Source organism: Paroedura picta, chromosome 9 (genome assembly GCF_049243985.1).
Source record: "Paroedura picta isolate Pp20150507F chromosome 9, Ppicta_v3.0, whole genome shotgun sequence".
Classification (NCBI taxonomy): domain Eukaryota; kingdom Metazoa; phylum Chordata; class Lepidosauria; order Squamata; family Gekkonidae; genus Paroedura; species Paroedura picta.
In genome coordinates this window covers 49,765,851-49,792,663 of record NC_135377.1, presented here as the reverse complement: position 1 = coordinate 49,792,663, position 26,813 = coordinate 49,765,851, and the positions used below count along the sequence as shown (strand labels likewise).

The following is a 26,813-nucleotide window of genomic DNA, read 5'->3' as shown; positions in this document are numbered from 1 at the left end:
CCAGTTATATTCCTAATCACGTAGACAATAAGCAGCAACACTGTAGTTCTATCACAAACTACTTGCTGTGCACAACAATACAACCACTATGAATACTACTAGAATTTCACTGTTACGTAACCTGCTTACAAAATCTTGAATATATTCATTTTACACCCATTTACAATATTAGGCTGCCACCTAGTGTACCAGTCCAAAGCTTCTACAACTGGGTATATATGGAGAAATATACTGAGAAACTGCTTTATTTCACCAGAGACTTCCCTTTTAAACAGATTAAATACACGTTGTATTGGTTTAATATTTATCACTTTAGACCAAGCTGTTTTTTTTTTGTTTTTTTTTTTTTAAAGAACAGTCTAAAATGTTATAAACTCTGAGTGCAAAGCTTGTGCAATTCGGACTGTGGAAGCAAGTAATTTGCAATATGCCCGACACTGAATGCTGGGGAAGAAGGCTCTCACACATTTTCAGACACTTATTCATATTAGTTCCAGGAACAGACTCTCTCACATTTATGTACACAAGCAAGCACACAAGTTCTAACCATTTCAGGAACAGACAATTTAATCCATGTTACATAATTTCACTGAATACAGTTGATATCATCCAAAATCACTCCTGAGAGCAAAATAGTTGAGCATTACATTTATATACAGTTATGAAGGGATTATTAGAAACCAGAAGTGCATCCATACAAGCAGGAGCACCCCGCTGTACCTATACTACTTATGATGACCTCCAAATGCACACTGACTCATCCAACAACTCTGGAGTTGATCACCTGGCCTAACTGGGTCCTCATAACTGAAGTTATCACTTTGTTTTCTATTTATAACTATGGATAATCAAAATTTAGACTTTGGAATGTCATTTTTGTGGCATGAGATCATTCCCACATTGGTATATTTCCCACTGCGAAACATCCAAGCCTAGCTTGGATAAATTCTTTCTGCTCTCTAGGCCTAAAATACATTGCCATTATTATTAGCCTTTATATACACTAGTTTAACAGTAAACATATCGCTGAAGTTTTCCTGCTCCACATAATAACCAAATGTGTCTAGAGAAGTTACAGCCTGTACATTAGTCTTTTTTCCTTTAATCTTCAAAGGATCAGCTTCCTTTAAGGAATAGATTTATGATTTCTTCTGACGTACCATTTATACACCACAGCATGAAGAGTCTTATTGGTTTTAGAACCGATGAAGAATGAACCAGACTTCAGCAAACTTCTTCCAGTCACTAGGGTCAGAGAAGACTTGAATGCAGATACCGGAACACACAAAAAGGAAACATCTGTATTTGCATGCTTTCAAGTGAAACATCAAGCAGTGGTTTGTTCATTGTCTTGTTTGCAATTTGCAAGATGTCTTATAAAAGTTTACCATAGAGAGCAGTGACAGTACATGATGTAAGTACGTCTTCCATTTTAAAAAGCACTAGAAATCAAAGGCAACCAAGATTATGTATATTTTTGCTAGAACATTTCTCAGCTATATAATATCTAACACGCTTAGCTGCATCATATCCAGTCAAGCTTTCCAAGAATATACAAAATTTTGCTTACAGTAATAAGCCTTCCAAATGTTAGTTTTAAAATAATTCTTTATGATGGATAAAGACTAAGAATAGCTGTATTGTGCTTTCAAAATATATACTTGATGATACTTAATGATACAAAGACCAGAAATTAGATGAGTCAGAGGATTAAGGAAGCAATCCAGACCTAATAATAAAACTAATTTTCAAAAAATACAGAAGGTATGCATAGCTAATGGGCTACCATGCCAAGACATTTGCTGGGCAAAGTTTGTTTTCCTCTCACAAAATTAAATGCTCAAAGCTTGCACAGCCTACCAACTTCCCTGCATGACAAAATATGGGGTATTTAAACAGGAAAAGATGTTTCAAAAAGTTGTAGAAATGCAATTATAGGGAACATCTGGACTAAAACTTGAGCAACAGATTTCTGGTCATTTAAGGAACTGCTGGAGATTCCAGAAAGAAAAGGACCATCAATGAAACAATATGTTGCCTATTCAATGCCCCTGAAGCCAAGCAGTATTTTAAAAGACACCTTTAAAATGTCTGCTTCTCAGAATTAGCCCCATGCCCAAACACAAGTGTAAATTTGACCTTAATTTTGCTAAACAGCCAGATATCTTTCACTTTTCTTTTTAACTCGTATTTAACCCCTTACTTATCTTCTGAAGTTTAACTGGCACCAGATGAAACCAAGGCTCGTAACCTGAGCAATGTTCATCTGTGACAAGAAATTATGTAAAGAATTTGTGAGAAAAACCTTTCTAAAAGTACCATTCACACAAACAAGCTACCCAGCAGGAAGTCTGTTAATAGTTTTATTATTTTTTGTATGTTAAATACCATGGGACAGGACTGTAAGGATGAAAAACTTCTTCAACTGCCTCAACAAGGGGTAAGAAATTCTGCCATGATATTAGCAAAGTAAGGAAAAGGAGAAAAATTTACATACTGAGAGGAACAATTCCCCCACAGAACGCCTCATCATAGTCCTGAACAAGTGGCATTAACATCCTAATAATCATTTTCCCAGAGGCAAGAGCAACAGATAAAATTTTAGAAGGATTATTAAAATAACATTTACAAGACTTTGAACAATTTTTGAACTCTTATTAAAATCACAGAAAGAAAGAACAATTCTTTATTTATGACTTTTCATAAAGGACTGAATGTGCAACTGACACCTGCTATTGATGAATTAATATACATTTTTTTGTCCAGCAGCCGAACTGTTTGTCTTTTCTTATTGTCTAACCGTGCAAGATCATTAGAGGCAAAGCCTGTATGATGCTGTACACAAAAATGGTCACTTGGGCCATACTACCAATGAAGTGGTAGGTAAATACACTTTTTCTGGCCAAGAAGAATAAAGGAAGCTGCGTTCTGCATGCTTCTCTCTCTTTCTCCCTGTCTACAAGATGAATTTCCCTAAAAAGAATCCAATGAAAACAGCTGCAATTACAACAAGAAGCGAGGGAAGAGGATTAGAGCCATTCTCTCGGAGAGCCAAGCCTGATGGTCCAGATTTATCCGAGTGTGCCACCTTTCTCAGCCTCAAACCTTCATCCTGAAAAAAAACATACAAAAGAAATTCATCAACAGAAAAATCTCCGAACATTCCTTCAAAGGGCATCATTTGCAGACTTCTGAATGAAACGAGGACATTTTACTTTTGGGAAGAGAAGTTTGAAGTTTTACAAATGTATTTATAGTTATTTGCATTTAAAGGATGTTAATGAAGAAACAAAAGAAAAAGTAGAGGGTGAACAAAATAATGCATGTGTGTAACAATGACATAAGGTATTCTTTTCCTAAATCAAAAATATGAAAGCCATCTTCTGCCACAAGTCAAAATAACTGAGTTGCTAAATCTAGACACTCTGAATCACTGATTTAAATCTAGCATCCCATTTTAAAAATGAATAAGTTTCAAGAATGAGGAATCAGTTGGCTATAGGCACCATGCACAACAGATTTTCCAAAGCTCAGTCAAGTTTTATGTATTCCACAGACCTGGGAAAGAGACGTTAACCATCTGTCACATGGTGTGATTTTAAGATAGCGAGTATAATTTCAGATAGTGGATAAGAAGTTCTTCTATCTAGTTATTAAGCCAGTGTTAGATGCAACCAGCTCTCTCACAGTCTCACTGTACCCCATCCATATTACAACCCCATGACTTTAATCCATGCAGGTCCCACGATCCCCAGCATAACCTTTCTGGTAGACATTCTTGTGACATCTTAAATGTTGAAATTTCTTCTAGTACACGCCTTTATAGGCTGGAGCCCACTTTCACAATGGGTCTGTAACATTCCTATACAAGACTCGATTATAAGCAGAGCAGTAACAACTATGAAACTGAAAAACTGCTGGACACAGTTCAGTCCTTGTCTAATCCTATCAAATCTATTACCAAATTCTGATACATAATGGAGTTACTAGGTCAAAGAATCCTGAATTTTCGGTGTGCATGGGAGTACCCTGGCAGATTGAAATGTTACATTTCAGGACTCAAAAAACAGATCCTAGTGCTGGTTTTAAAGATTAGCCAATTTAGAACATGATACAGAATTTATTCTGAAGAAATATTTCAGAACTATATTCAGAAATATAGATGTTTCATCCCACAATAGCCTATGCAGATGGCTCTCTGAAGAAGTCTATTAAGACTAAGGTGACCAGATTGTCCCACTTTTGGAGGGACATCTGGGGGCACCTCGCAAATTGTACTTATGTTAAAATTAAAATATATTACAATACTATTTTTGTGTTCTATGCGTTCTATGAAAATTTGTGTTGCTCCATATAGACCAAATTTTAAATCAAGAACCCCCCACCGGTGTCCCGCATTACCAATGTTAAAATCTGGTCACCTTAATTAAGACACAACTTCTGAAAGCAGTAGAGGAATGCTGAAATCCTGCTACTAATGTAGTCAAACAGCTGTAGTTCCTGTTGTCAGTCTAACTGTAGAATATTTGATTTGGCCAACTCTATTCTACCATTGATGGATTAAATTTATTTCAATATACAATGGAATTTCCTTAATCAACCAAATCATAATATTGGTGAGGTCAATCTGCAATCGAGAAGGTGAACAGGCAAGGAAGAATGCATAGAGCTCCTCCACTGAGTTGAGGCTCATCTATACATCGGCTTGCTGTAGTGGTTAAGAACAGCGGCTTCTAATCTGGCGAGCCGGATTTGATCACTCGCTCCTCCACATGCAGCCAGCTGGGTGACCTTGGGTCAGTCACAGTCCAGATAGTGCTGCTCTCATAGAGCAGCCTTGTCAGAGCTCTCTCAGTCCCACCTACACCATAGGATGTCTATTGTGGGGAAAGGAAGGGAAAAGCTTTGAGATGCCACCTGGTAGTGAAAAGTGGGATATAAAAACCAACGCTTTTTCTTCTATTACTACTGCCAGCACCAAAGGCAGCATTTTGGCAAATCAAACTTAAAATTCCTAGCAAATAAACATTTTTGCATGAAACTCCCAATATGTAACTGGCAACGTTTCCTCTGAACTAATCTGTTACAATGGATAATGGCTGTAATGACAGCAAGTATTATGTTTTCTAATAGTGACAAAACTTAGCAGAAATTAAGGGTATTTTTTTACTTCGTTGAAGAGGTGAGCGTGTTGTTATTCATTCACACTCAGCAGTCAATTCAATTTCACAGCATATCAAGACTTGGTTTTAATCTTTCAATGTTGACGTGGTGATATTGGGGTTATTTTTTCCGCTTCAGCAAACTGGCATACTGGTTGTTGTTATTATTATTATTGGTTTTGAGCTGTATGAGGAAAACTGCCAATATTATTTAACCCTTTATGTAATATACAGCCTCTAGGCTGGATTTCTGCAACTTGTTCTAGCAAGCCTGCCCTTATCCCTGATCCGGAAGCTACAAATGTTGCAAAATGCAGCAGCCAAGTTCTCAGGGGAACACCTTGGAGGCCTCACATCCAGCCCCAAAAGCTACACTGGTTACCAGTTGAATACCAGGTTCTGGTAAATAACCTTCAAGGCCATATGCAGTCTGGGTGCTGAGTGTCTGAGGGACCACCTCTCTGCCTACACCCCCCCCCCAAAGAGTGCTACGCTATACAAACACCAACAAGCTGGTGATCCTTAGCCACAGGAAGGCTCACCTGGCCTTGACTAGAGCCAGGGTTTTTTCGGTACTGGCTCCCACTTGGTAGAATGAGCTCTCAGTAGAGATCAGGGCCTTGCCAGAACTAAAACAATTCTGTAGGGCCTGTAAAATGGAGCTCTTCCACCAAGTCTTTAGTCAATGCCAATCAAACAGTCAAAACCTAGAGCCCAGAGGCCCCTCCCACTACCAACCGCACCCAGCAGAGACACAGGGTGACTCCCAATCTGGAAATACCACTAAAAAAATCTGAACAACAATTGTACAGATAACAGTTGCTCACTTGCAGAGTTGTAAAGTTATAAAGATTCTACAGTTCAGAATGTTATGAGTTCATGATGCTTCTTTGAACTGTACCATACTTTCATTGTAAACTGCCCTGAGTCACAAGGGAAGGTGGCATATAAGTATAATAATATAAATAAAAATAAAATAAATATGGGAGATTGTCACACCCTGCCAGTTTAACTTAAACCTAACAGCAAGTGTGAAACAAAAAAAACCTGACAATTACAGAATATTATTCCAAATAGTTTTTAAATTTTTTTTTAACTTTGAAGTTCCTATGTGACTGAAATATTTTAACAACCTCAGCTTTCATTCAATCCTACACTATTACATATTTCTTTCAAAGGTGACTGTAATTAAGCTCCTGCAGTACAAAAACAAGAAGGTATATGCTCAATTTTGAGATGTCAATAGATAATCATTTTGTTGCTCCTTGATAAATATCGAATAAAACTTAACTTTATAAACATTTTTCAATAAGCATCCAACTGCATTCTAAGGTTGAAGTATTAACTCAGAATGAAAATTAGGGCCAAGATGACAAAGGGTTGTATCCAACACAAGACAAATCTGAGCATTCTGATTACAAACGTCCCTCCCTATCTGCATCTTCCCATGTTGCAAATGCCATTCTGGAGTACAGTTGTGTGCGGCGGCGACCAAATCAGTCGTTCCAGGCGGACGCTGCCAGCGCCGTGCTGCGGGGGGTGGAGGGGAGGCATGGGCACCGGTGCATCACTTGGCGCACACACGCAGGCACAGAGTTCTGCCACCTGCGTGTGTGCACCATGTTGTGCACCGGCGCCCATGGCTCCCCTCCCCGCGGCACTGGCTGGGTCGGCCTGGAATGGCCCGTTCTGATCCCGCCATGCACAACCCTATTCTGGAGTGCTGGCCAAGCCATACCAATACCGCTTCAGGAAACATATGTAAAAGCTGCAGTTGGAAGTCCCACTTTGAGAGTAGAATTTCCTGTGTTGCACTTAGGATTCAGGCAAATAAGTGTTAAGTAAGTGTAACCACATCAAGAGTTCTACCACTTATTTTCTGATTAATAAATTACGCAGTTTAACATTACCTTGCTTAACTCTAGCCAAATGATTAGGATCTTTAAAATACACACAGCTTGTGTATTTTAAGGAAAGTTATTTGAGTCTTTAAAATACACATAGCTTGAACCAACTAGAGTATTATTATTATTATTATTATTATTATTATTATTATTATTATTATTAAGATTTATTTCTCGCCACTTCCCGTAGCCTCGTGCCGGGTCACAATAGTCTTATCCCCATTAAAATACCCATTAAAAGACTTTAAAAACAATCCCAACATGGCGGAAGCTCTCATTATTCCTACCCCCTGCTATCAGAGCGGCAGGGAGGGTGGGGAGGAGATCTAACTTACTAGGTCCGGGGGGGGGGGGAATGCTGGCCTCAACCAAAAACCTGGCAGAAGAGCTCCGTCTTGCAGGCCCTGCGGAAAGCTGGTAAATCCCGCAGGGCTCGCAGCTCACCTGGGAGCTCATTCCACCAGGTAGGGGCCAGGACCGAAAAGGCCCTGGCCCAGGCCAGGCACGCTTCTCTAGGGCCAGGAACGATCAGGAGATTCTCCCCCACCAAGCGTAAAGCCCTGCGGGGGATATAGGGCGGTAGGCGGTCCCTCAGGTATGTGGGTCCCAACCCGCGTATAGCCTTAAAGGTCAAAACCAGAACCTTGAACCTGATCCGGGCAGCAATTGGCAACCAGTGCAGCTGCCTCAGCACAGGCTGGATATGGGCTCTCCAAGGTGTACCAGTGAGGACCCGAGCAGCTGCGTTTTGCACTGGCTAGAGTTTCCGGATCAGAGACAAGGGTAGGCCGGCGTAATCAGATAAACTAACTACAGCTGGAAAGTGAAAAGTTTTCAGCGTCTAGACATACCTTTTCCTCTTCCCCAAAGGTTCCCAAACTGTCTACCTACACCTGTGATTCTACACAAGTGTTTCTCCTCTGTTCTTGATATTCCCCTCTTGATGCTTGCCACATTGTTCTGTTTTGTGAAAATTTGAATAGCTTTTTCTCAGAGTGCAGAATCCAGCCTCCATAAGAGATAGCAATTTTCATGTTTCTGGTTCTCACAAGACTGCCAGTTACGAAAGGCCAATTATACATAAACCATTTTATGTCAAATTATTTTCTTTCTGTCAAGTTGTGCTTAAACAATTTTTGTAGCTGATATGGGAAAGTCACAGAATTACATTTAATCTGAACAAAAAAATGTGAATTCAGTAGTTCATTGAAGAACAACTGAATGAGCTCTGTAATAAAGAGTATAAAAATAAACAACACATTTATGTTTAAGATATTTTTATCCCCCCCTCTTCACAAAACAGCTTTTTTGAATTATTTCATCATCAATTCAAATAATTTAAAAACGCGTTTTATTAACATTTTGCAATTTTAGTCCAACCTTAAGGTTTAAGAACATCTTGCATCTCAGTTACATTAAACTTACTCTCAGGTGTCTATTCTCCTCTGTCAGTTTTATCACATCCGCCTGAAGTCTTTTGCATTCTTCTACTAGCTTCCTTGTTTCAGTGTCATTAAGTGAAATGCTGTGTGGTTTCGGCATAGGACCATCCTGTTTAGCTGTATTCAGGACTGGAGCAGATTTGCTTGCATCTAAGTCATTCTGCAAACATTAAAAATGGCTTCAAAATCTAATTTGCTGAAACAAATTAATATTAAACATTTTTCAGTTTTACTGCCACTTGACAGTTTTCAATATGAAAAGCCTAGAAAAAGATGAATGTGCTACTTTTGTTATAATAAAGGACTATAAAATATAAATCATGGGATTAAAAGTATAAGAACAGAACATTTCACCCAGTCCACTTCATTCTAAGAGAAGGTATTCCATGGAACTTGTAAGGTATATAATGGCCTCTTACAGATACAATATTTCAGCTTACCTAACTGTTCTTGGGAAATTTGAAATGCATATTATCGTAACATGCGGCTTCACTCTTTAAGCATGCTTCTAACTGAGGCTGCAAGCTAAACTAGCTATGGTTCATGTTAATGCTGATGCAGATGTCATGCAGATGCAGCTTGATCATAGAAAAGTGAAAGGAATGTGAACATAAGAGAAAGGCTAAAAGATCAGGAATGTGAAATATTTGTTTTATGGGGCCAAATCACAACTAAAGATGCTTTAAACATTTAGAGCAATTATATGATTTTATACTATCTTCTTTTAAAAGTACACTACAAACATGAATTAATCTCATGGCTACTGTTATTTACCTAAGGCACTTTAATCATTTATTAATACCAAATGTATACTCAATGGCTTGGATCCAACCGCTAGAGCCAGGCAGTAAATGGATACTGATTTCTTTGCATCCCTTCTTGCAGAAGAGGGCCAAGGACCTTCTGTTTTTCTACCAGCCACATTTTTTTGTCCACGTATGTCTTGTGTTACCATCTTTCTGTGATCCCAAAGGTTTGCTGAGTGGACTAGAAAATGGGGGCGGGGAGAAGACAGTGCACCTTTCTCTGGCTGTTGGTTGGGTTTAATCTGAGCCTGGCATTGCAATTTGTAGGGGGAAAGCAAACTATTATCATGCATACCTAAACTTGGACACTGCAAGTGGCCAGTTTGTTTTAAACCCATATCACATCATCGTGATCTTTACAAGAAGGAAGTCTGAGGCATGCACATTTGAGCCCAACAAGTAGCCAAGTTCATGCATATTCTTAAAGTCAGCTTGACCTGACATTTGAACACAGACTATAAGAGAGACACTATGGCAGTGGTAGACAAACTGAAGCTCACCAGATGTCCATGGACTTCAATAACCATGAGCCCTTGCCAGTTTGGCCAGCCCTGCACTATGGCCTTTGCGTTAGGTTGCCAAGGAAGGTTTGGCCTTTGCATAATTTCCTCCCTCCTCCCACAGTTACTACTGCTATAACCCTTCTTGCCTTCTTCCAACCAATCCTAGCAACATTCCATTCTGTAAAAACCCGAATTATATAAATATTGAGTGTAAATTCAGTACTTCAAAGCAGAATGAACATGACTGCCCTGGTTCTAGAAATCTTAATGTGCTTGACCGGATCTTGTTCCGTTCTAACTTAAGGCTAATTTTATGTTTGTTTTTTAAACTAACTTGAATTGACTTAACCTACAGAGATGCTAGAAAATTCTTAGGGATTTCAGCTCCCTGAAACAAACCTGATTCATCTTGTGTTTGACCTCACTGACTGGATCCATCATGTCAATCTTCTGGCTATAATTTGAAGATACTGGAAGAACGGTGCTGCTGACTGGAGATATATATGTGGATCCTGGTGTAGAAAAAGTCTGAGGTGGCAGGTGAGACATGCCCTCAGCACTCAGCAGATCTCTCACTGCAAGACTTAGGGGAGTGACTAAACCTAAAGGATTAGGTTCTGCAACCCCACTCTGCTACTTAGAAAAACATAAATATTATGCACAAGCAGTCAGGCAATGGCTTATAAGGCACAGGAAAAGGCAAAAAGAAGCTGGCTTCAGACACTTGAGCTTATGACTTAGCTACTAGTAATCAAACCTTTTGGCAAATATGCCATATGCAAACCATTAACACCAGACCAACACTACCCTGTGCCTTGACAGCATTTGACTTCCAGTCAGTAGACAGAAGTAAGGCAGATAGGAATGCAGGATTATCATTCAAGTTCTTACTTCTATGGGGGAATGCTATAAACGTCTGTCACAGGCATAGGGTGACTACTTAGCTTTTTCTGTAGCATTGTTATTTCAAAAACAAAAACAAGAAATGAAAGGTGGTCCTGATGACCATGCTTCCTGACTTGGATACCACCACCACCAGACATTGCTGAAGTCTGGGTTGGGATGCAGAATGCAGGAATGAGCATACAGATAGAAATAAAATAGTTAACACATAATCCTTGGTTTGAAAATTCATTGATCTCTGCCAAACCTGATTACTGTGCAGGGCTGGCCCTTCTCTCCATTTAAAAACAAAAACAAAAAACATAGAAAATACAGTCAGTGAGGCTGGTTATAATTGGTGTTGCATGTAAAACGTATTTTTGCTGTGCCTTAAATCTTGGAGAGTAATAGGAAAAAGTAATGCAGAATACATTGTGTAGCCATTCAACATTTGCTGAATAGTCACACAATATAATTTGCATTACTTTCTCCTGCATTACTTTCTCTAAGACCTAAGGCACAACAGTAATGCAACTTCTTTTTTACAATACTTTAAAGGCATTATACCATAAAAGGTGGAAAAAAAACAGAAGCAAGTGCGCACAGGCCAGAGTCATGATGCACATGCAGCTAGTCATTTTTGCTATTTTCACTGCTGTACTTCCCACAGTTGACAAGGCAATCTATTCAAATATTGAAGAGTAGCTTGTCTCTTGATTGTAAAAGGTCTGCATAAAAAAAAATCTCAAACAAGCATACAACTACTGGTTCTTAGGATCTCAACTTAAAAGCAAAAACTGAGAAACAGACTAGCATTTTATTTGAACAGACCCAGCTCTCTCATTAAAACCACATCACCTTGGCATGAAATACCCATCTTCTGAATGAACCCTCACATGGTCATATTCACCATGTTAGATGACTCCCTCTTTTCTAATGGTTAGATAAAGTACATGTCAGATACCACGCAAACGGAGCTACAGTAGTTTTGTTTTGGGATTTACTATAAAGTTCATGATCAAACAAAATACTCTAATATTGTTCAAAAAACATAAGTACCTTCAAGACTGTTTCCTGGCCTCTCAAAGAATGAAGGTATACTGCCAAAGAACTTTGACAACAATAATTTAAAACAAAACCTTCAATGCTTAGGCAAAATAAGTAATATTTTAAGTGTTTAGTTGTTCACATCAGTGCTTCTTGAAATGCACCAAGATATTTGGCCATCTCCAGAGATTAAAACTTGCTGCTGTGGTGGTTAAGGAGATATTTCAGAATATCTAGACAAGAATTACGTTGCCTGCTAATTATCCAGTTCCTGTATTACTTGCTGGGACACCAGCTATACCTTCTTCACAAACCTGATCATATGCATCTGTACCACATGTGCATGAGATCAGGTCCCAGAAATCAAGATAACCTCTGTGGAATTCTGTCCACACTTGTACCTTTGTTACAAACAGAACAAGAATTGTGTGCAAGCAGCCTGGACAGCTGATTGGCAGAATGTTAAAAGGCAGCAGACTTGTAGATGCAAATTAAGGTTTAAGAACTACAGGCAAACACTGCAACTTTTAACCCCAATACAACTTTTAACCCCAAAACTTTTAACAATCCTACTTCCTATATAACATACAAAATATCTAAAGCTCCTGGAACCTTTCCCAGAATTTAACAGGTACTAGGGTTGAGCGCTTCGGTGCCCATAGCAGCCGGTCTCTCCTGGCAGAGCTCTGCGCCTGCGTGTGTGTGCCCACTGGTGCGCTGACACCCATGCTTCTCCTCCCCCCGCCTTGGCACGGCGCTGGCTGCGCCGGGAGAGACTAAGCACCCAACCTTAACAGGTACCAAATGAAATGTAAGCAAGTCTATACTTCGCAGTATAACCATAGTCATCAAAATTTTAAAATGCTTAGCTACTGTTACAGTAGCAAAGATTACAGGCACATTCAAACAGTCATTTCCTGATCTTGGCTAATTCAACAAATCAGTCCCTTCAAACAGCCTGATATTCATGTAATGCTCTTCTACCAATTTTCCTGTGTCTGACTGACAAACAAATATCATTAGTAGGGAGTCCAGGAACCGTCTAACTGACATGGCAAAGGTAAAATGCTTAAATAGACAGTCCAGGCTGTCTTTTCTGATTCTCCTATTCTGTTTAATGGTCAAATACTATAACTTACTGAAATGGCTACAACAGTTATTAACAACATGGATGGATTACTACAGGATCTCCACGACTATAAAATAAATGTACACTTAGGAACATGAGCAAATTACCACATATTTACTGTCTTTAGAACTACCGCCATTCCTAAAGAGTTATATCCAAGCAAGTCAATACTAGGCAGGGCCAAATGATAAAATCGCCTATCCTGCTATGTCCACTGTTCCATCTTTGCTTATCAAAACTGAGGCCCAGCCTGCATTCATAGCTGACTAACTTGCACTCACAATGAACTGAAGTTTGGTTCCAAAGCTACTTCCATGACAATATTGGCTGGGGACTGTCCAAGCATGGAACAGCCCCCGCCAATTTCATATGGTACCTGCTGATCCAGAAGAGAAACAAAGACAGATGCAAAAATAGAACACTTACATGCTAAGAAAAGTAAAATCACCAAGCTTTCTGCACACTATTGAGGCTCTGATTCTATAGTCCTACATTTTAACTTATTTGATATTAATATATAAATCCTTTAAGCTTAAAAAAGTAAATTCCTAGAGAATTTAAGAGATTTAGACCTTAAGTTAGTATTATTATTTTTTAACTTACCATCTTATCATTTTCATTAGGCATTTCAAATACACATCTCAATTTGGAGTCCATTAATTCATCAGGTTTTGCCTCTTTCCACTGCAATAATAGAAAATTTCATATGCATTAATGTAACATTTCTTTGATACAATACTTAAGAGCCTGCGCCAAAGACCCAGGTTTGGAAACACAAAACTCAATGTTCACTAGCTGGCGTGAAGCACATCTTGTATTAGTAGTTACCAAACATAGAAACGGCTCTTTTCCTTAGCCCTAACTTCTTTTTTCTCCTTCACTAGGTGGCCCAACTCTCTCTATTGCCTCACTCATATTTCAGTTTGCCTCCTCCTCTGCTGCCATCCAGAGGAATTGTGAGTCCCATCCTGCGGCTATATAGAGAAGCTCACAATCTACCTTACTAGCCTAAAGACTGTGACAGAATTTACTTACCACAGCTTCCATATCGGTAATGTTTGGTGGAGCAAAGATTGTCTGTACCATAAACTTGTGTTTACTCTTCTCATTTGGATCATAATCAAAGGGCTGTAACATCACTGTATAACAGAAAAAACATTTATTAAGGAGAGACAGGCAACTGATTTTATATAAGTGTTATTTTATTACACTGCTAAGAGTTAAGCAAAGATTTTAACATTCTGACAATGACTTTTGATTTGTGAGCCTAAGGTTGATCTACAATATTTTAGGAAGCTCCTTCCTTCCTCCCTCCCTCCCACCCACCCACACACCAAAACCTGATCTTTGACCTGCTGACCACTTGGTTTCATCATCTCCCATGACAAACGTGCAAAGGGTTTATTTTTCCCTGGAAAGAACAGAAGCTATACTCTGAAAGGAGGATAAAAGTAAACTGTGTTTAAAGATGGAATTGTTCAACTTTCTTTTGAAATTCTAGACCCCAACCTTTTATCTGTTTTATCCTATAAAAGAAATTTGAATCTTGTTCAGTATGCTAGCTTGCTAGCAACAGAATATAATTCTATTTGAACTGGCTGCTCTAATATTTTTCTCTCCCAGATAGAACCGGGGGGGGGGGGGGAAGAGATACTAGAGTTCTGAAAACTCCCCAACAATAAGCATGACATTTTCATTTAATATTCAGAAGTAAATTATGTGAAGTTCAGAGTACATTTTCAGAGATAAATTAAACAGCAGGATTTGTTTCAATAATCAAGTTAAATTGTTTACAACAAATCTACATTTTCTAGGAATCTGTTGTATTCTCTTATAAATGTTTTCTGATGAAACCAACTAGTACAAAGTTTTCTTCCACTATCATCCTTCTGTATAACAATTTGAGTGGTATAATATCAACTAAAACTAGAGAGAAAAGACAGAAATACTTGATAATACTGGGCACAATTTGTTATAGAACCATCTTGCTATCACCACTCTGAAATACAGTGTTGAGGAGTGGAAGTATCAACTTAAAAAAAACTCACAACAGAGCACCCACCAGTTATTTTTTGCTGTTTTTATCAGGAGAGCACTGTAGCAGATTTAGACATACAAGTAGGTTGAGTAGCGAAGAAGACTACTTGAGCGAACTGATGTATGTGATAAGTGACCAGTAAGAAACAGATTTGATTTTCTAAATCAATTTACATAAGCAGCCAATTTTTTTACCTGGCATCATTAAAAGCACAGTATTCTACCACTACAGCAAAAAACAAAGAATAGCATTTTTTAGACACTCAACAGATAAAACACTTCTAATACCTTGCTACACACATATGATCCCATCATCTAAGATTTACAGCTGCTGCATGGATTTACAAATCCCCTATCCAGAAAGCATCATAGATGAAGAGCACGAGCAGGAGAGCTGCAAAGACTTGCAGGTGACATCTCATGTTCTCCTCCCTATTTCCCCCTTTCCTCCCCTGTAAGTTTCCATACTCACAAGGACTTGTGAAGGGGTACCTCATTTTTCCATGTATCCCCTACATTATTACTTCTTTCTCTCCCCCTTACAGTTCCCATATGACTCTCTCCTTGCCTTGCTTCCTTCTCCCCTTCCTACCCACCAACCAACTTACCTTTGATCTGTTCCCCATTTCCTGGGTTTTCTCCATTTTTATGCACAACAACCCATTAAGTGAGTTGAGAGCATGTGACTGACCCATGATCACCTACTGAGCTTCCACAATAAAGTGAAGTTTGAGTGTAGAACTCCCAAATTCTAGTCTGAAAAGCTAACACAGCCTTAAATAATTTTTTACTGCAGTGAAACCGCTGGAACATTATTCAGGCTTTGAGAAACCCCAGTGGTATGATACGGTTGGGAACCATAGCTGTGTATACACCCACCTGGGGTCTCTACTCTTCCCACCCCCTCCAGGTCCATCACTGGCCATTTTGGAAGGGAGGAGGGCAAGTCAACATAACTATATATGATCATATTACCCAATAAATGTTTAACAATATTTTAAAAGATATAAAAATAATTAACTCGCACCCATTTGGAAAACCCTTTCAGGCTGTCAAGAAACCCCAGGGTTTCAGGAAATCCCGGTAGAGAAAGCCTGCTTTAGCCACTATACCAGATTGGCTTTCGTGCAGAGGCTGCTGTTGAGCAGTAGCAAGTAACTAGACCTGGATGAGTTATGGTAGCAAGGTATCTGGCGGATGCTGCAGGCCCTAGCCTCAATGAGTCTTTTTCCAAAGGCCAAGGCAGGCCTGGAAAGCGCCCTGCCCCCTCCCGCCTTTTATTGACAGAAGCCAAGGATTGAAGGCTGGTGATATTGTTATGGTTGCCTAGCAGCAGCAACATAAGGCATTTGCTTCTCAAAACTACAGGTGCTTGTACCATTTGTGATGTCTTCCCTGTGTTTTCTTAAAAGATGTTTAAATTTTCTGCCAATGGGCTTTTTTTAGATTTTTAGAAAGATCTGCCTTGTCTATTCATGGCCCCAATTTCTGAATTTAAAAACCTACAGATGGAACTATCTTGAGAATATATTACTATATCAGATTTTTCTGCAAATCTGTGAAATTCTTCAGGTTTATACAGAAATCCCACCCTCAGCTCAATTTTGCCAAGTTTTTTTTAAATCTATGGCCTTGTTGAGATACGTGCCAGATGCAGAGAGTAACATCTCTATCTCTATGATGTTCTTTATACTAGAAAACAGAGTGACAACAAGTTCAACTTTGCATCAGAGGTAACTATGACAACCTCCTTGATTCCAATAATTAGGGTTGAGCTATTGGACACTGGCAACCAATCAGTGCATTTTCCAGCTAGTTTTCTGAGGTGACTGAGATAATGGGTCACTGAAGATACTGGTGGATCTGAACCTCTGCCCTGCAGAAGAGAAGGAAGCCAATTCCCTCCCTTTCCCTTCAGATGAAAAGCAAGTTCAGGTCTGCATTCATAAAAAGTTGAAGAGGCTACATTTTAACTGTAGCTGAATGAGCATAACGATCTTCAGTCCTTTCAGAACTCTTGTATATCCCCGAAGACCCCTTGGGGTACTAAACACCATTCCTAAAAATGCTGCATTATTGTAATTCAGCACTGTGTATTTTGAATAGTGGTAACACTGGATTGTCCAAGACTGAAAGTCTTTCTGCTGCCTGGGAAAACAAATACTCTTCTTCCATATTATCACTTCCTCCCGGCATTTATACTATTCTCTTCTTCCCCCCTCTCACACACTCAGAGAAAATTGAGCATTTGCTGGCAGGGGCTCATGGGAATTGTAGTCCATGGACATCTGGAGGGCCACAGTTTGACTACCCTTGCCACAGGGTTTTCAAGGCAAAAGATCCTTAGAGGTGGTTTGCAACTGCCTGCCTTTGTGTAGCAATCCTGAATTTCTTTGTGGTCTCCTAGATCAGCCTAGCCTGGGCCATTCAGTTCAGGCCCTCCTGTTACTACTCACAAATACTCTTTGGATCATATTCACTTCTATATCATAAGCTGGGGGAGGATCCAATGAATTTTGAAATCAGGTGCATAAAACAGATGTAGCACATTTTTTTAAAATAGTAATAACCATATTCTTTGGTGCCTAAGCCAAGGCTTAAAAGTATTTATTTCCTTATGCTGAGAAAAAAAGGTAGGTGGAGCCACCTTGTGGTTTAGTGAATACATATATATTACATATAATGAACTATAGACCAAATCTTCACATTGTGTGGCCTCTGAACAGCAACAGAGATTATCAGCAAATGGCCTGTTTCTTGGGAGCCTTTTACCTTTTGTGCAAATTAAACACTTCATTTAATCTTTTTGTACTATGACCAGAATGAGCTGCAGATGCACAACGTCATATTTGTTTTTTAAAGGGAAAGAATTATATAGAACTTAGCTTTTTCACTGTACCAACCTGCATTGGTTTTCTCCCAACTCATAGTGAAAGCCAGCTTGGTGTAGTGGTTAAGAGTGCAGATTTCTAATCTGGCGAGCAGGGTTTGATTCCCCGCTTCTCCCCCACATGCAACCAGCTGGGTGACCTTGGGCTCCCGACAGCACTGATAAAGCTGTTCTGACCAGCAGTAATATCAGGGCTCTCTCAGCCTCACCTGCCTCGCAGGGTGTCTGTTGTGGGGAGAGGAAAGGGAAGGGGATTGTATGCCACTTTGAGATTCCTTTGGGTAGAGAAAAGCGGCATATAAGAACCAACTCTTCTTCATTAACACAAGAAATTTCACTTGATCATGAACTTCCTTTTTACAGCTTCTGCAGCTGAAAGAAAATACTGATAAAACCAAAAATAACCATTTCAAACAAAAAACAACCAAACAACAATATTCAAACTGTCCAAAGTTGTTACCTGACACAGTTACAGATGATCCTGGGTCAATAATTCCACTGTTTGGTCTCACACAGTATCGACGAGGTGCTGTAGTTTTCACTTTAAAACATACTTTTCTATCTGATGGATTTCGTAGTTTAAGATTTGTAGTGACTACATCTGTGAAAGGACCTGAAAGTTTAAAAAGTTATCTTTAGTAATTAATTTTTTCGTCAGATATCTCTCTTCTCAAAAACAGGCTTTAAAATTGAGCTATAGGTCAACAGTTGACTCTCAGGTATGATTAGATAAGGAGTTACTCAGGATCACGCCCGTGCTGTTGAACATGGCTGAAGGTGTTAAACAGACCCTGTCAAGACCTGGGAGCTGCACTACTTCCCCCCACCTCTCAGCATATCGACCCAGATAGAGGCCTTCAGTCTTAGCTGGATATAACTTCAGCCAACTTTCCTTGAGCCAGTCCCATTTGGCAAAAGAATCTGGGGGTATTGACAGATCCATCAGCAGAAATAGCTGGGTGTCATCAGCATACTGATGACAGCCTTGCTCAAAACTTAGGACCAGCTGGGGACAGAATAGTTCCCTGCAGGACCCCACACAATAGAGTATGCTGCTGGGAGGTTCCTTCCCCTATTGGCACTCTCTGCTCCCAACCTTGCAGAAAAGACTGCAGCCAGTGCAAGGCTGTGCCTTGAATTCCCACACTGGCTAGGAGTTGGGCTAACAATCCACGATGAATAGCATTGAATGCTGCTGTTTGGTCTAACAAAAACAGCAGCATTAACCTGCCTAGATCCAATGGCCTCTGAAGATCATCCATTATGAAGTTTAGCTGATCCTTGCTGACTCCATTATGACCCTTGGAATTATACTAGACCCAACATTTTTGCTGAAGAAGTAATTTAAAGCGGTTGCAAAAAAGGTTTGCTCCCAACTCAACCTAGCCTGAAAGATGGCCCCTTACCCTGATACAGCTGATCTGGCCACCTGGATCGAAGTCATACCAATAGCAAGACTAGACTACTATAATGCAATATATATTAGTCTCCCCTCAAAATCCATTCATAAACTCTGTCACGAACTTGATTTCAGTATCATGGGCAAGACCATTCCATACACTTAATACACAAGACTCCCAAGAAGTAGGTAAAGGATATAGTCGTTATTGGAAGTAAATCCAAAGCATGATAGAAATCCAAAGCAGAGTGCAAAATTGACTGAGACACCGAGTAAGGATCTAGCCAGCATCATTTGGGGAGGGGGAGGGATTTTCATGCCATGTTGGATGATCTGCTTGACATATAGAAGGTTCTGGGTTCAATCCCCAGCATCCCTAAGTAAGAGGATCAGTAGGTGATGTGAAATACTTAAAACTCTTGAGAGCTGTTGCCAGTCTGAGTCAACATTATTGATTTTGATGGGTTTAAGTGCCTAATCAGTATAAGGCAGCTTCATATGTGTTCAAGTACATAGACTAGGGAACTATTTCTTTAGATTTATTTATTTAGATTTAGATTTATTTAGATATACCGTCCATTTTTCTGCAGCCCTGCAGCTCTAGGACTGCATGCTCTTACCCTTTCTGTGTTTGTTCCCGTGCTCAGCCAGAAGTGCATGAATAGAGCATACATAACCTTTTTATTCATACGATGGAATTTTTTATGTTGGGGGGGGGGTTTGATAAGTGAAGTTTTAGTGCTTTTTGTATCATGTACCCTCACAATTAAAAGCTGCAGTGATTCCAGTGTCATGTGATTATTGAACCCACATATTTTACGTGTACTTCAAAGTGCATAATCATTAACCAAATGAAGACCGCAACCAAGAAATCTGAAGGGCAGTGAGGTTGGGAGGGACAACCATGAAGGAGCTAGAAAAGATTAAGTGTAAGATATCTCACTGGCAATCAAGGTAACATAAGCCCTACCATAATACACTTTACTGGCCACCATCTCCACCATCCACAGAATCAAACACCGAGGCTATTTCCATTGACAGCTTGGTCCTCAGTCACAGAGGCTGAAGTCAGAGGCCTTATTACAGGGGTAGTCAAACTGCGGCCCTCCAGATGTCCATGGACTACAATTCCCATGAGCCCCCTGCCAGCAAATGCTGGCAGGGGGCTCCTGGGAATTGTAGTCCATGGACATCTGGAGGGCCGCAGTTTGACTACCCCTGCCTTATTACATCCTTAGCTTCCAGTAAATCACCTGGAGAAGACCTGATTCCACCTGATTCCCTAACTGGTGGGCCCTAGTCTTAGCCAGGGTCTTTACTCAGATAAATGAATCTGGCATTTTCCCCAATGGCTGGAAGATGAGCATAGTGGTTCCTATCAACAAAAAAGGCAACAAGATCAACCCACAAAACTACCGCCCCATTAGTTTACTAAATATTGCCTCTAAACTCTATGGAAAATTCCTCCTACATAAACTATAAGACTGGGCTGCTGACAACCATATCTTAAACCCACACCAAGCAGGATTTAGAAGAGGCCATTCTACCATTGACCACTGTCAAACCCTCCATTACTTAGCTTATTCCAGTATAGAAGGCCCTACGAGAGCTCTTTACGCAACTTTCATTGATCTAGCCACAGCTTTTGACTCGATTGAAAGAGACAGACTGGTCAAAGTTGAGGGAAACTAAAATCAATAAACGCCTTCTGTTTCTGATGCATGAACTGCACTCAGGCACCCACACAAAAATTAGGGTAGGTGCTTCAGGCTCTCTAATGAAATCGCAGTAAGGAAAGAGGTAAAGCAGGGGGGGTGTATGATATAGTGCAAGGACTATCGGGCCCAGAATTTGTACCCCCTTCTGTTGGTCAGAAAAAGGTTTCTATTATGCTTTATGCAGATGACAAGGTCCTGGTTTCCCCTACAAGAGTTGGTCTGAAGAAGCTATTTAACAACTTGGGTACTTATTGTAAGGAAGAGTCCTTCTCTATCAACTACACAAAAACAAAAATTATTGTTTTTAGGAAAAGACCTAAAAATTTATTTGGAGTATACACAATATTCCTATAGAACAGTGAAGTATATTTAAATATCTTGGAATCACTTACAGTAAGACCCTAAACTGGAATGCCCACCTTGCAACTCTGACTGCAAGGCCTCTGGTCTAAAAATCATTGGAGCGATTCTGAGATTTTATTACACCAGGGAAGGGTTTCTAGTTGATCCAGCTTCAAAGCTCTTTGCAGCTAAGGTCATTCCTCACTATGGCATCAACATCTGGGGTTGGAAAGATCAAACCATCAACAGCTTGGAGCCCATTCAGAACTTCAGACATATCCTGGGTCTTCCAAAAGGGTCTCCTGCAGCCCTGATGAGGACAGAGCTTGGATTTCCCTCACTCAAAACTTATAAAACAGGCTATCTTTACTTGAAGCAAGTGTTCAAGTTCTCAGCATCCAGCATTACCTTAATTTTCTCATGTGTGTATTAGTGCAGTGGTCCCCAACCTTTTTATCGCCGGGGACCACTCACCGGGAACCACTCAATGCCTTTTACTGAGGCCCGGTGGGGGGGTAGTTTACTCTTCTACTCTCAACCACTGCCCTAACGCTCTCTGATCGCTATGGTAATGTTTAAACATCCCTTCAAAATAAGATACAGACACGCCACAACAATAAACATAAGGAACATTTTATTTTCACTCATGAAAATATTCACTATTTTAACTCATGACAATGACAAATCAATGGGAACCCTGAGCTTGTTTCTCTGCAACGAGATAGTCCCATCTGGGAGTAATGGGAGACAATGATACCCGAAGTGTGTTGTAAAGGGCCAGGGGGGATGAAGTAAAGGGCTGGGGGGGGGGAAGAAGGCGTCCTTCGGGGCCCACCTCCAATTAGTCGAAAGACCACATGTGGTCTGCAGCTCACAGGTTGGGGATCGCTAACTTAGTGCACGGAGAATATGGAGTCCCCGTGCAAAAGCTTAGTTCATATCATGGTTTGTGCTGACCCAAAATGGAAGAGAGAATTCTTCCTCCTGTCCTGAGTTTTGCTATAATCTACCTTCAGAAATCCATCTCATTCATGTGTCATTTGAATATTTCTGCCCCAAAAGCAGTTCACTTTTTGGAAATTTGGCTCATAGCACTTGTGGTCACAACCCTGCTTAACTGAGGCCAAGTTTGCAGACCTCAACTAAGAGGATATCCACGAGAGGGGTCAGAACAAGATTACAAAACCAAGGAAGTTAGATATGCCAACCTCCCTGTTAGGTATGTCTGCCACCACCTCTGCATGGTTCCCTAGGCTTTCAAGACCCAGAAGCAGTCTTAACAGAAGACCTGACTCAGTCCACAGCCAAAAAACCACAATACGGAATTGGCAGAGTAACACAAGACAAGGCACAGGTTACCACTTAGCTTGTCAAGAACCAAAAAAAGGGTTTTAAAAATATTATTTGTATTTATTAAGATGCACATAAATTATTATATTAAGCAGTGAAAAATAAGAACATAGTGAAATATCTCTTGCTAACAGTATACTCACTGAAGCACAAAGAATGGCAAAGTTCTGAGACAGAGTTTCAAAAGTCCAGAGTCCATAGGCAAAGAATGGTCAAACCACATGCCGGTTGCAGGTATGACAAAGTTGGACAAAGGTTGAGCAGGTATGATAAAAGTTTGACAAAATGGTGTTATAAATGAAGATTCTTTATAGCTTTTCCCCACGTGAATTCTAGCCAGTTCAGGAGACACAACAAGAGACAATCCTAAACCAGGAGATGGAATGCTGACCATCTAGCTAGAAGCCCATTTCTCAAAACAAGTTAATTAGGAACATCTGCAACTCATTACTTTATCAGAGTAACTCTGAGCGTGAAGGACACAGGTGGAGATAATTGGCCAGTACAAACTTGTACCAAGAAACAAAGATCTTCTTTTGCAGCCCACACAGGCCTAATGCCTGAAACAAGGTTTACAGGAGAACTGAAGCCATTATTTCACTAAAGCACCTCTGTCCCTTTTGGGTGTGACCAGGCAGAAGGGTGTGAGGCACTAAGCTACAGTACTGCTTCTGCCATTAGCAAAAATGACAGCTTGAGCACTCTTGTGCTGGGAGTCTAATAGCTCCTCTCTTCAATACCCTCCTTTCTGTTGGCTGCTTAGCCTGCAGCCAGGCTCCTGCAAACTACCATCAAAACAACCAAAACACAGGGATGAATACTGGAGTGGAGCACATTGTGATGGCCAGGTGCTTTCTCGGCCTCTCCACACACCCCATCACACCTTCCAACAACACTGAGCAAGTTGACTTTAGTTACTAGGTGGGTTGCAATTGGTCAGTAACGCATTGTTAATAATTAACTGTTGGATCATTTGAAGCCATATAGAAGAAGCCTGGGGAGGTTGAAGAAGAATCAGAAGTAATTTACTCCCCCCTCCCCTTCTCTTGAAGTGATTCACACAAAACAAGTTTACAGTCTCTTCTTGGAAGGGCTTAATGCTCAGTGGTTTGTTGAGTAAGAGAAGAAATTAATAAACTATTGGTTATTATAGCAAGAAACAACTTTAAAACACTTAATACATCCACAGCTTTACTGAAGTGATGCAGTATTTCTGTGAGAGAGAAAGAATGCCTTCATTTCTTAAAGCCAGGAATTCCAGTCTACTGAAACAGGGTTAACTTGTGTCTTGAATATTTCCTTTAATCCCCTAACAAATCTCTAATCTATTATTTCCCTATGGTAGCACAAAATTTGAGCCATTTTTGAAAGGCGGTATATAAATCAGTATCATCACCACCACCATCAAATAAACAAAATCTATTCCAGCCTCTTTATTGGTCCCTATGTACCTATACTGGGCAAAGTCTAACTCTCTATTTTCCTGGTAGTTTTCCATTTTTCTGTTGCTTCCCCAAGCCCCATCTGAGGGGATGACTTTCCCTCCATCTAACTCTCCTCTTCTCCCCAAGGTTCCACAGCCTCTCATTGGCTGATGCATCCGCCTACTTCCCCTGTAGGTAAAATCTGATGGGATGTCTGGAGGATGAAACTAGAGGCCATCCATCTGGTATTTCTCCATGCAATTAAACTAGAAAGAAATGCCTCACAGAGACTAGCAGCTGAGAACTCCAAAATTCAAAATACCAAAATGTTGTTAATACCCCCTTTCCCTTTACGTTCACTGGCTGTAGTGAGACAAAAAAAAAACTTATTTCCATAAAGTCAGACTAGAGTCATTTCAATTTCTGCTCAATTTCTAACCAAATCTTATATAAATCTGATAGGCTGCTCTTTCCAATTTCATATTACTACTACCATTTGTCAACTTACCACCTGGCAAAGAGTATCAGTCATTTCCTGGCTGACATACCTATTTTCTGTCCTATATTTCAGGTATTATTATTACCAAACTACAGATAAGGAGTTAGGTGAGTAGCCATGTTGTTCTGAATTAGCAGAAAAAAGTTTTAATCCAGTGTCCACTCACATTTCTTTAGATATACTGAAACAGAAGTCATCAACCACCACATATAGGTAGAGGATGAAGAGAGCGTTGCCAGGAAGGGCAACAATGGAGGACCTCAAAGTAGCTATATTATGTCAAAGGAACTTCAGGAACACTCTAGAAAGGGAAATTGCTGAGTTACAAGTTATTATAACACTCAGAACAATGGAACCCTCCAGACTGTCGGTTTCTTCCCCTACTACACATTCTAATGTCATTCAGTTCTCTCACCTGTTTGGAAACTCTTTTTATCCTGTATACTAATTTGCAGCTATTCATCCAGTTGTATCTATATTTATTGTTCAGATATTTATGTATCTTAAATTAGCCCTTCCTGACAACACCCTCCACCTATATGTAAAGGTTGATAACTTTTGTTCCATTGTATCTGAAGAAGTGTGAGTACACATGATAGCATATACCCAGAATACAAATTGGTTGATCTTAAAGGTGCCATTGGATTCAAGCTTTGCTCATGGATTAGAAGTACAACAATAAAATCCTCTGATAGCTACTATTAGCCGTAATAACTGGGACATGTCATTTTAAATACATTTTGCCTAAGCTGTCCATTCATCCTCAAGAACTGTTTAAAAAAATCTCATCAGAATTCTCTCATCATCCAAAATGTTCAGGCATTTACAAATAATAATTTCTTAGGAGGTTAACTTTCAAGCACCAACTTTGCCTTTTACAGTCTTACATTATACTCACAATCTTGATTTTACACATGTATGTACATATATATACACATACATACACGCACATATATACATATACTTAACAATTAAGTTGATTGCATTATAAGTTACTTGTGAAGCTGGGCTTGACAAATCTTGTGCCAAGTCACCACAGTACCCAGAAAATACAATACGGTGCCTAGCATTCTTAGCAATAAAATTATTGCAGTATCTCTCACTAAGAAACTTATTTCTCATTCCACATCAGAATATATTTTATTGTATATGAAGTTCTTGTAATCACTTTTTAATTTAAATATCACACCATTTAATAGGGGTGTATATATTTCATACCCAGTTGCTTTCTATACTGGCTCCAATATTCAATGAAAAGGAGCTTTAAAAGCAATAATGGAATTAAAAATAGCAGAGAATTTAGACTATGGCTATAGATTAGCTTTCTGATCTAATGATGACAGCCAGGGCTACTCCTATATTTATTCATATACAATACTTTGTCCTAGCTTTATTAAACTTACAACAAACTGTAAAAAGGTCAGGATTATGCTTTTGGTAGCAATAATTAGAAAATATGGTAATTAATATACTAAACTCTGAAGGTTGGAAAACTAGTCTTCCTCCTAGATTTTACAACTCATCAAGCCAAAAAAATTTTTTTGCCAGGGCTTACTGTAAAGTATTCCTTGACGCTGAAAAGGAGGATATGCAAATACAGTAAATAAACACTGAGATGGCCCAACAAAAAGCAATCTCCTCAAATGAGCACTCCATACTACAAAGAAACACAAGACACTCCACTGGGGAATGGAGCAGGCTTTCAATCAACTGTTAAATATTTTTCACCTTACAATTAAACTACGAGGAAATAGATGTAGTCCAGGCCTTCAAAATACAAGACTATTATTCAAGCACACCCTAATTGGTGACTAATTTTAACCTGAAATGCATGTGACTCAATAAATTTGTTTCTATAGTTTACTATGACAATTTTTGCACTGTGTATTAGGCCTTGTGCAAGGTTAATGTGATATGCTGTGGAATTTATAACACCTTAGAGCCAAAATATTTTGTTAGGGCATGAACTACTACTGACCATCTTCTATAGAAATTCCCAATACTTCTCTCAACTTTCTAGTTTAAACTAACTGGAAACATGAGTAGCAACATCAAGAAATAGTAGCGATATCATGTATAATCTACACTACATATATCTACACTTCTGCACTTCAAACTATCACCCTCTCAACAACGGACTGTTTATGCTTTACGTAATAATTATTATAATATCGCAAAGGCTTCCAGATCCCACAGTGAAAACAGTGAAATTTGTTATCCCCCAGTGAGGCTATAGCAATAACTTCTCCAACAGCAAATTATTTTTGGCGTTGTGACTA

The 26,813-nt window shown here is 39.6% G+C and overlaps 1 protein-coding gene across 6 annotated transcripts in view; it reads right to left on the bottom strand.

The window, feature by feature from the left end:
- Positions 1-549: 549 nt before the first annotated feature.
- Positions 550-26,813, bottom strand: part of VAPA (VAMP associated protein A) — a 32,133-nt gene continuing 5,869 nt past the window's right edge. The window contains exons 1-7 of one of the 6 annotated variants that reach the window (XM_077352764.1): positions 18,899-19,079; positions 18,263-18,415; positions 13,911-14,014; positions 13,479-13,559; positions 10,217-10,450; positions 8,492-8,668; positions 550-3,112 (exon numbers count right to left, since the gene is read on the bottom strand). In XM_077352764.1, the coding sequence (XP_077208879.1) occupies positions 2,957-3,112; positions 8,492-8,668; positions 10,217-10,450; positions 13,479-13,559; positions 13,911-14,014; positions 18,263-18,415; positions 18,899-19,064 (1,071 nt within the window). In that variant the 5' untranslated portion in view covers positions 19,065-19,079 and the 3' untranslated portion in view covers positions 550-2,956. Of the gene's footprint in view, positions 3,113-8,491; positions 8,669-10,216; positions 10,451-13,478; positions 13,560-13,910; positions 14,015-18,262; positions 18,416-18,898; positions 19,080-26,813 lie in introns of those variants that run through there. The other 5 variants (XM_077352766.1, XM_077352765.1, XM_077352767.1 and 2 more) reach the window with 5 other exon arrangements.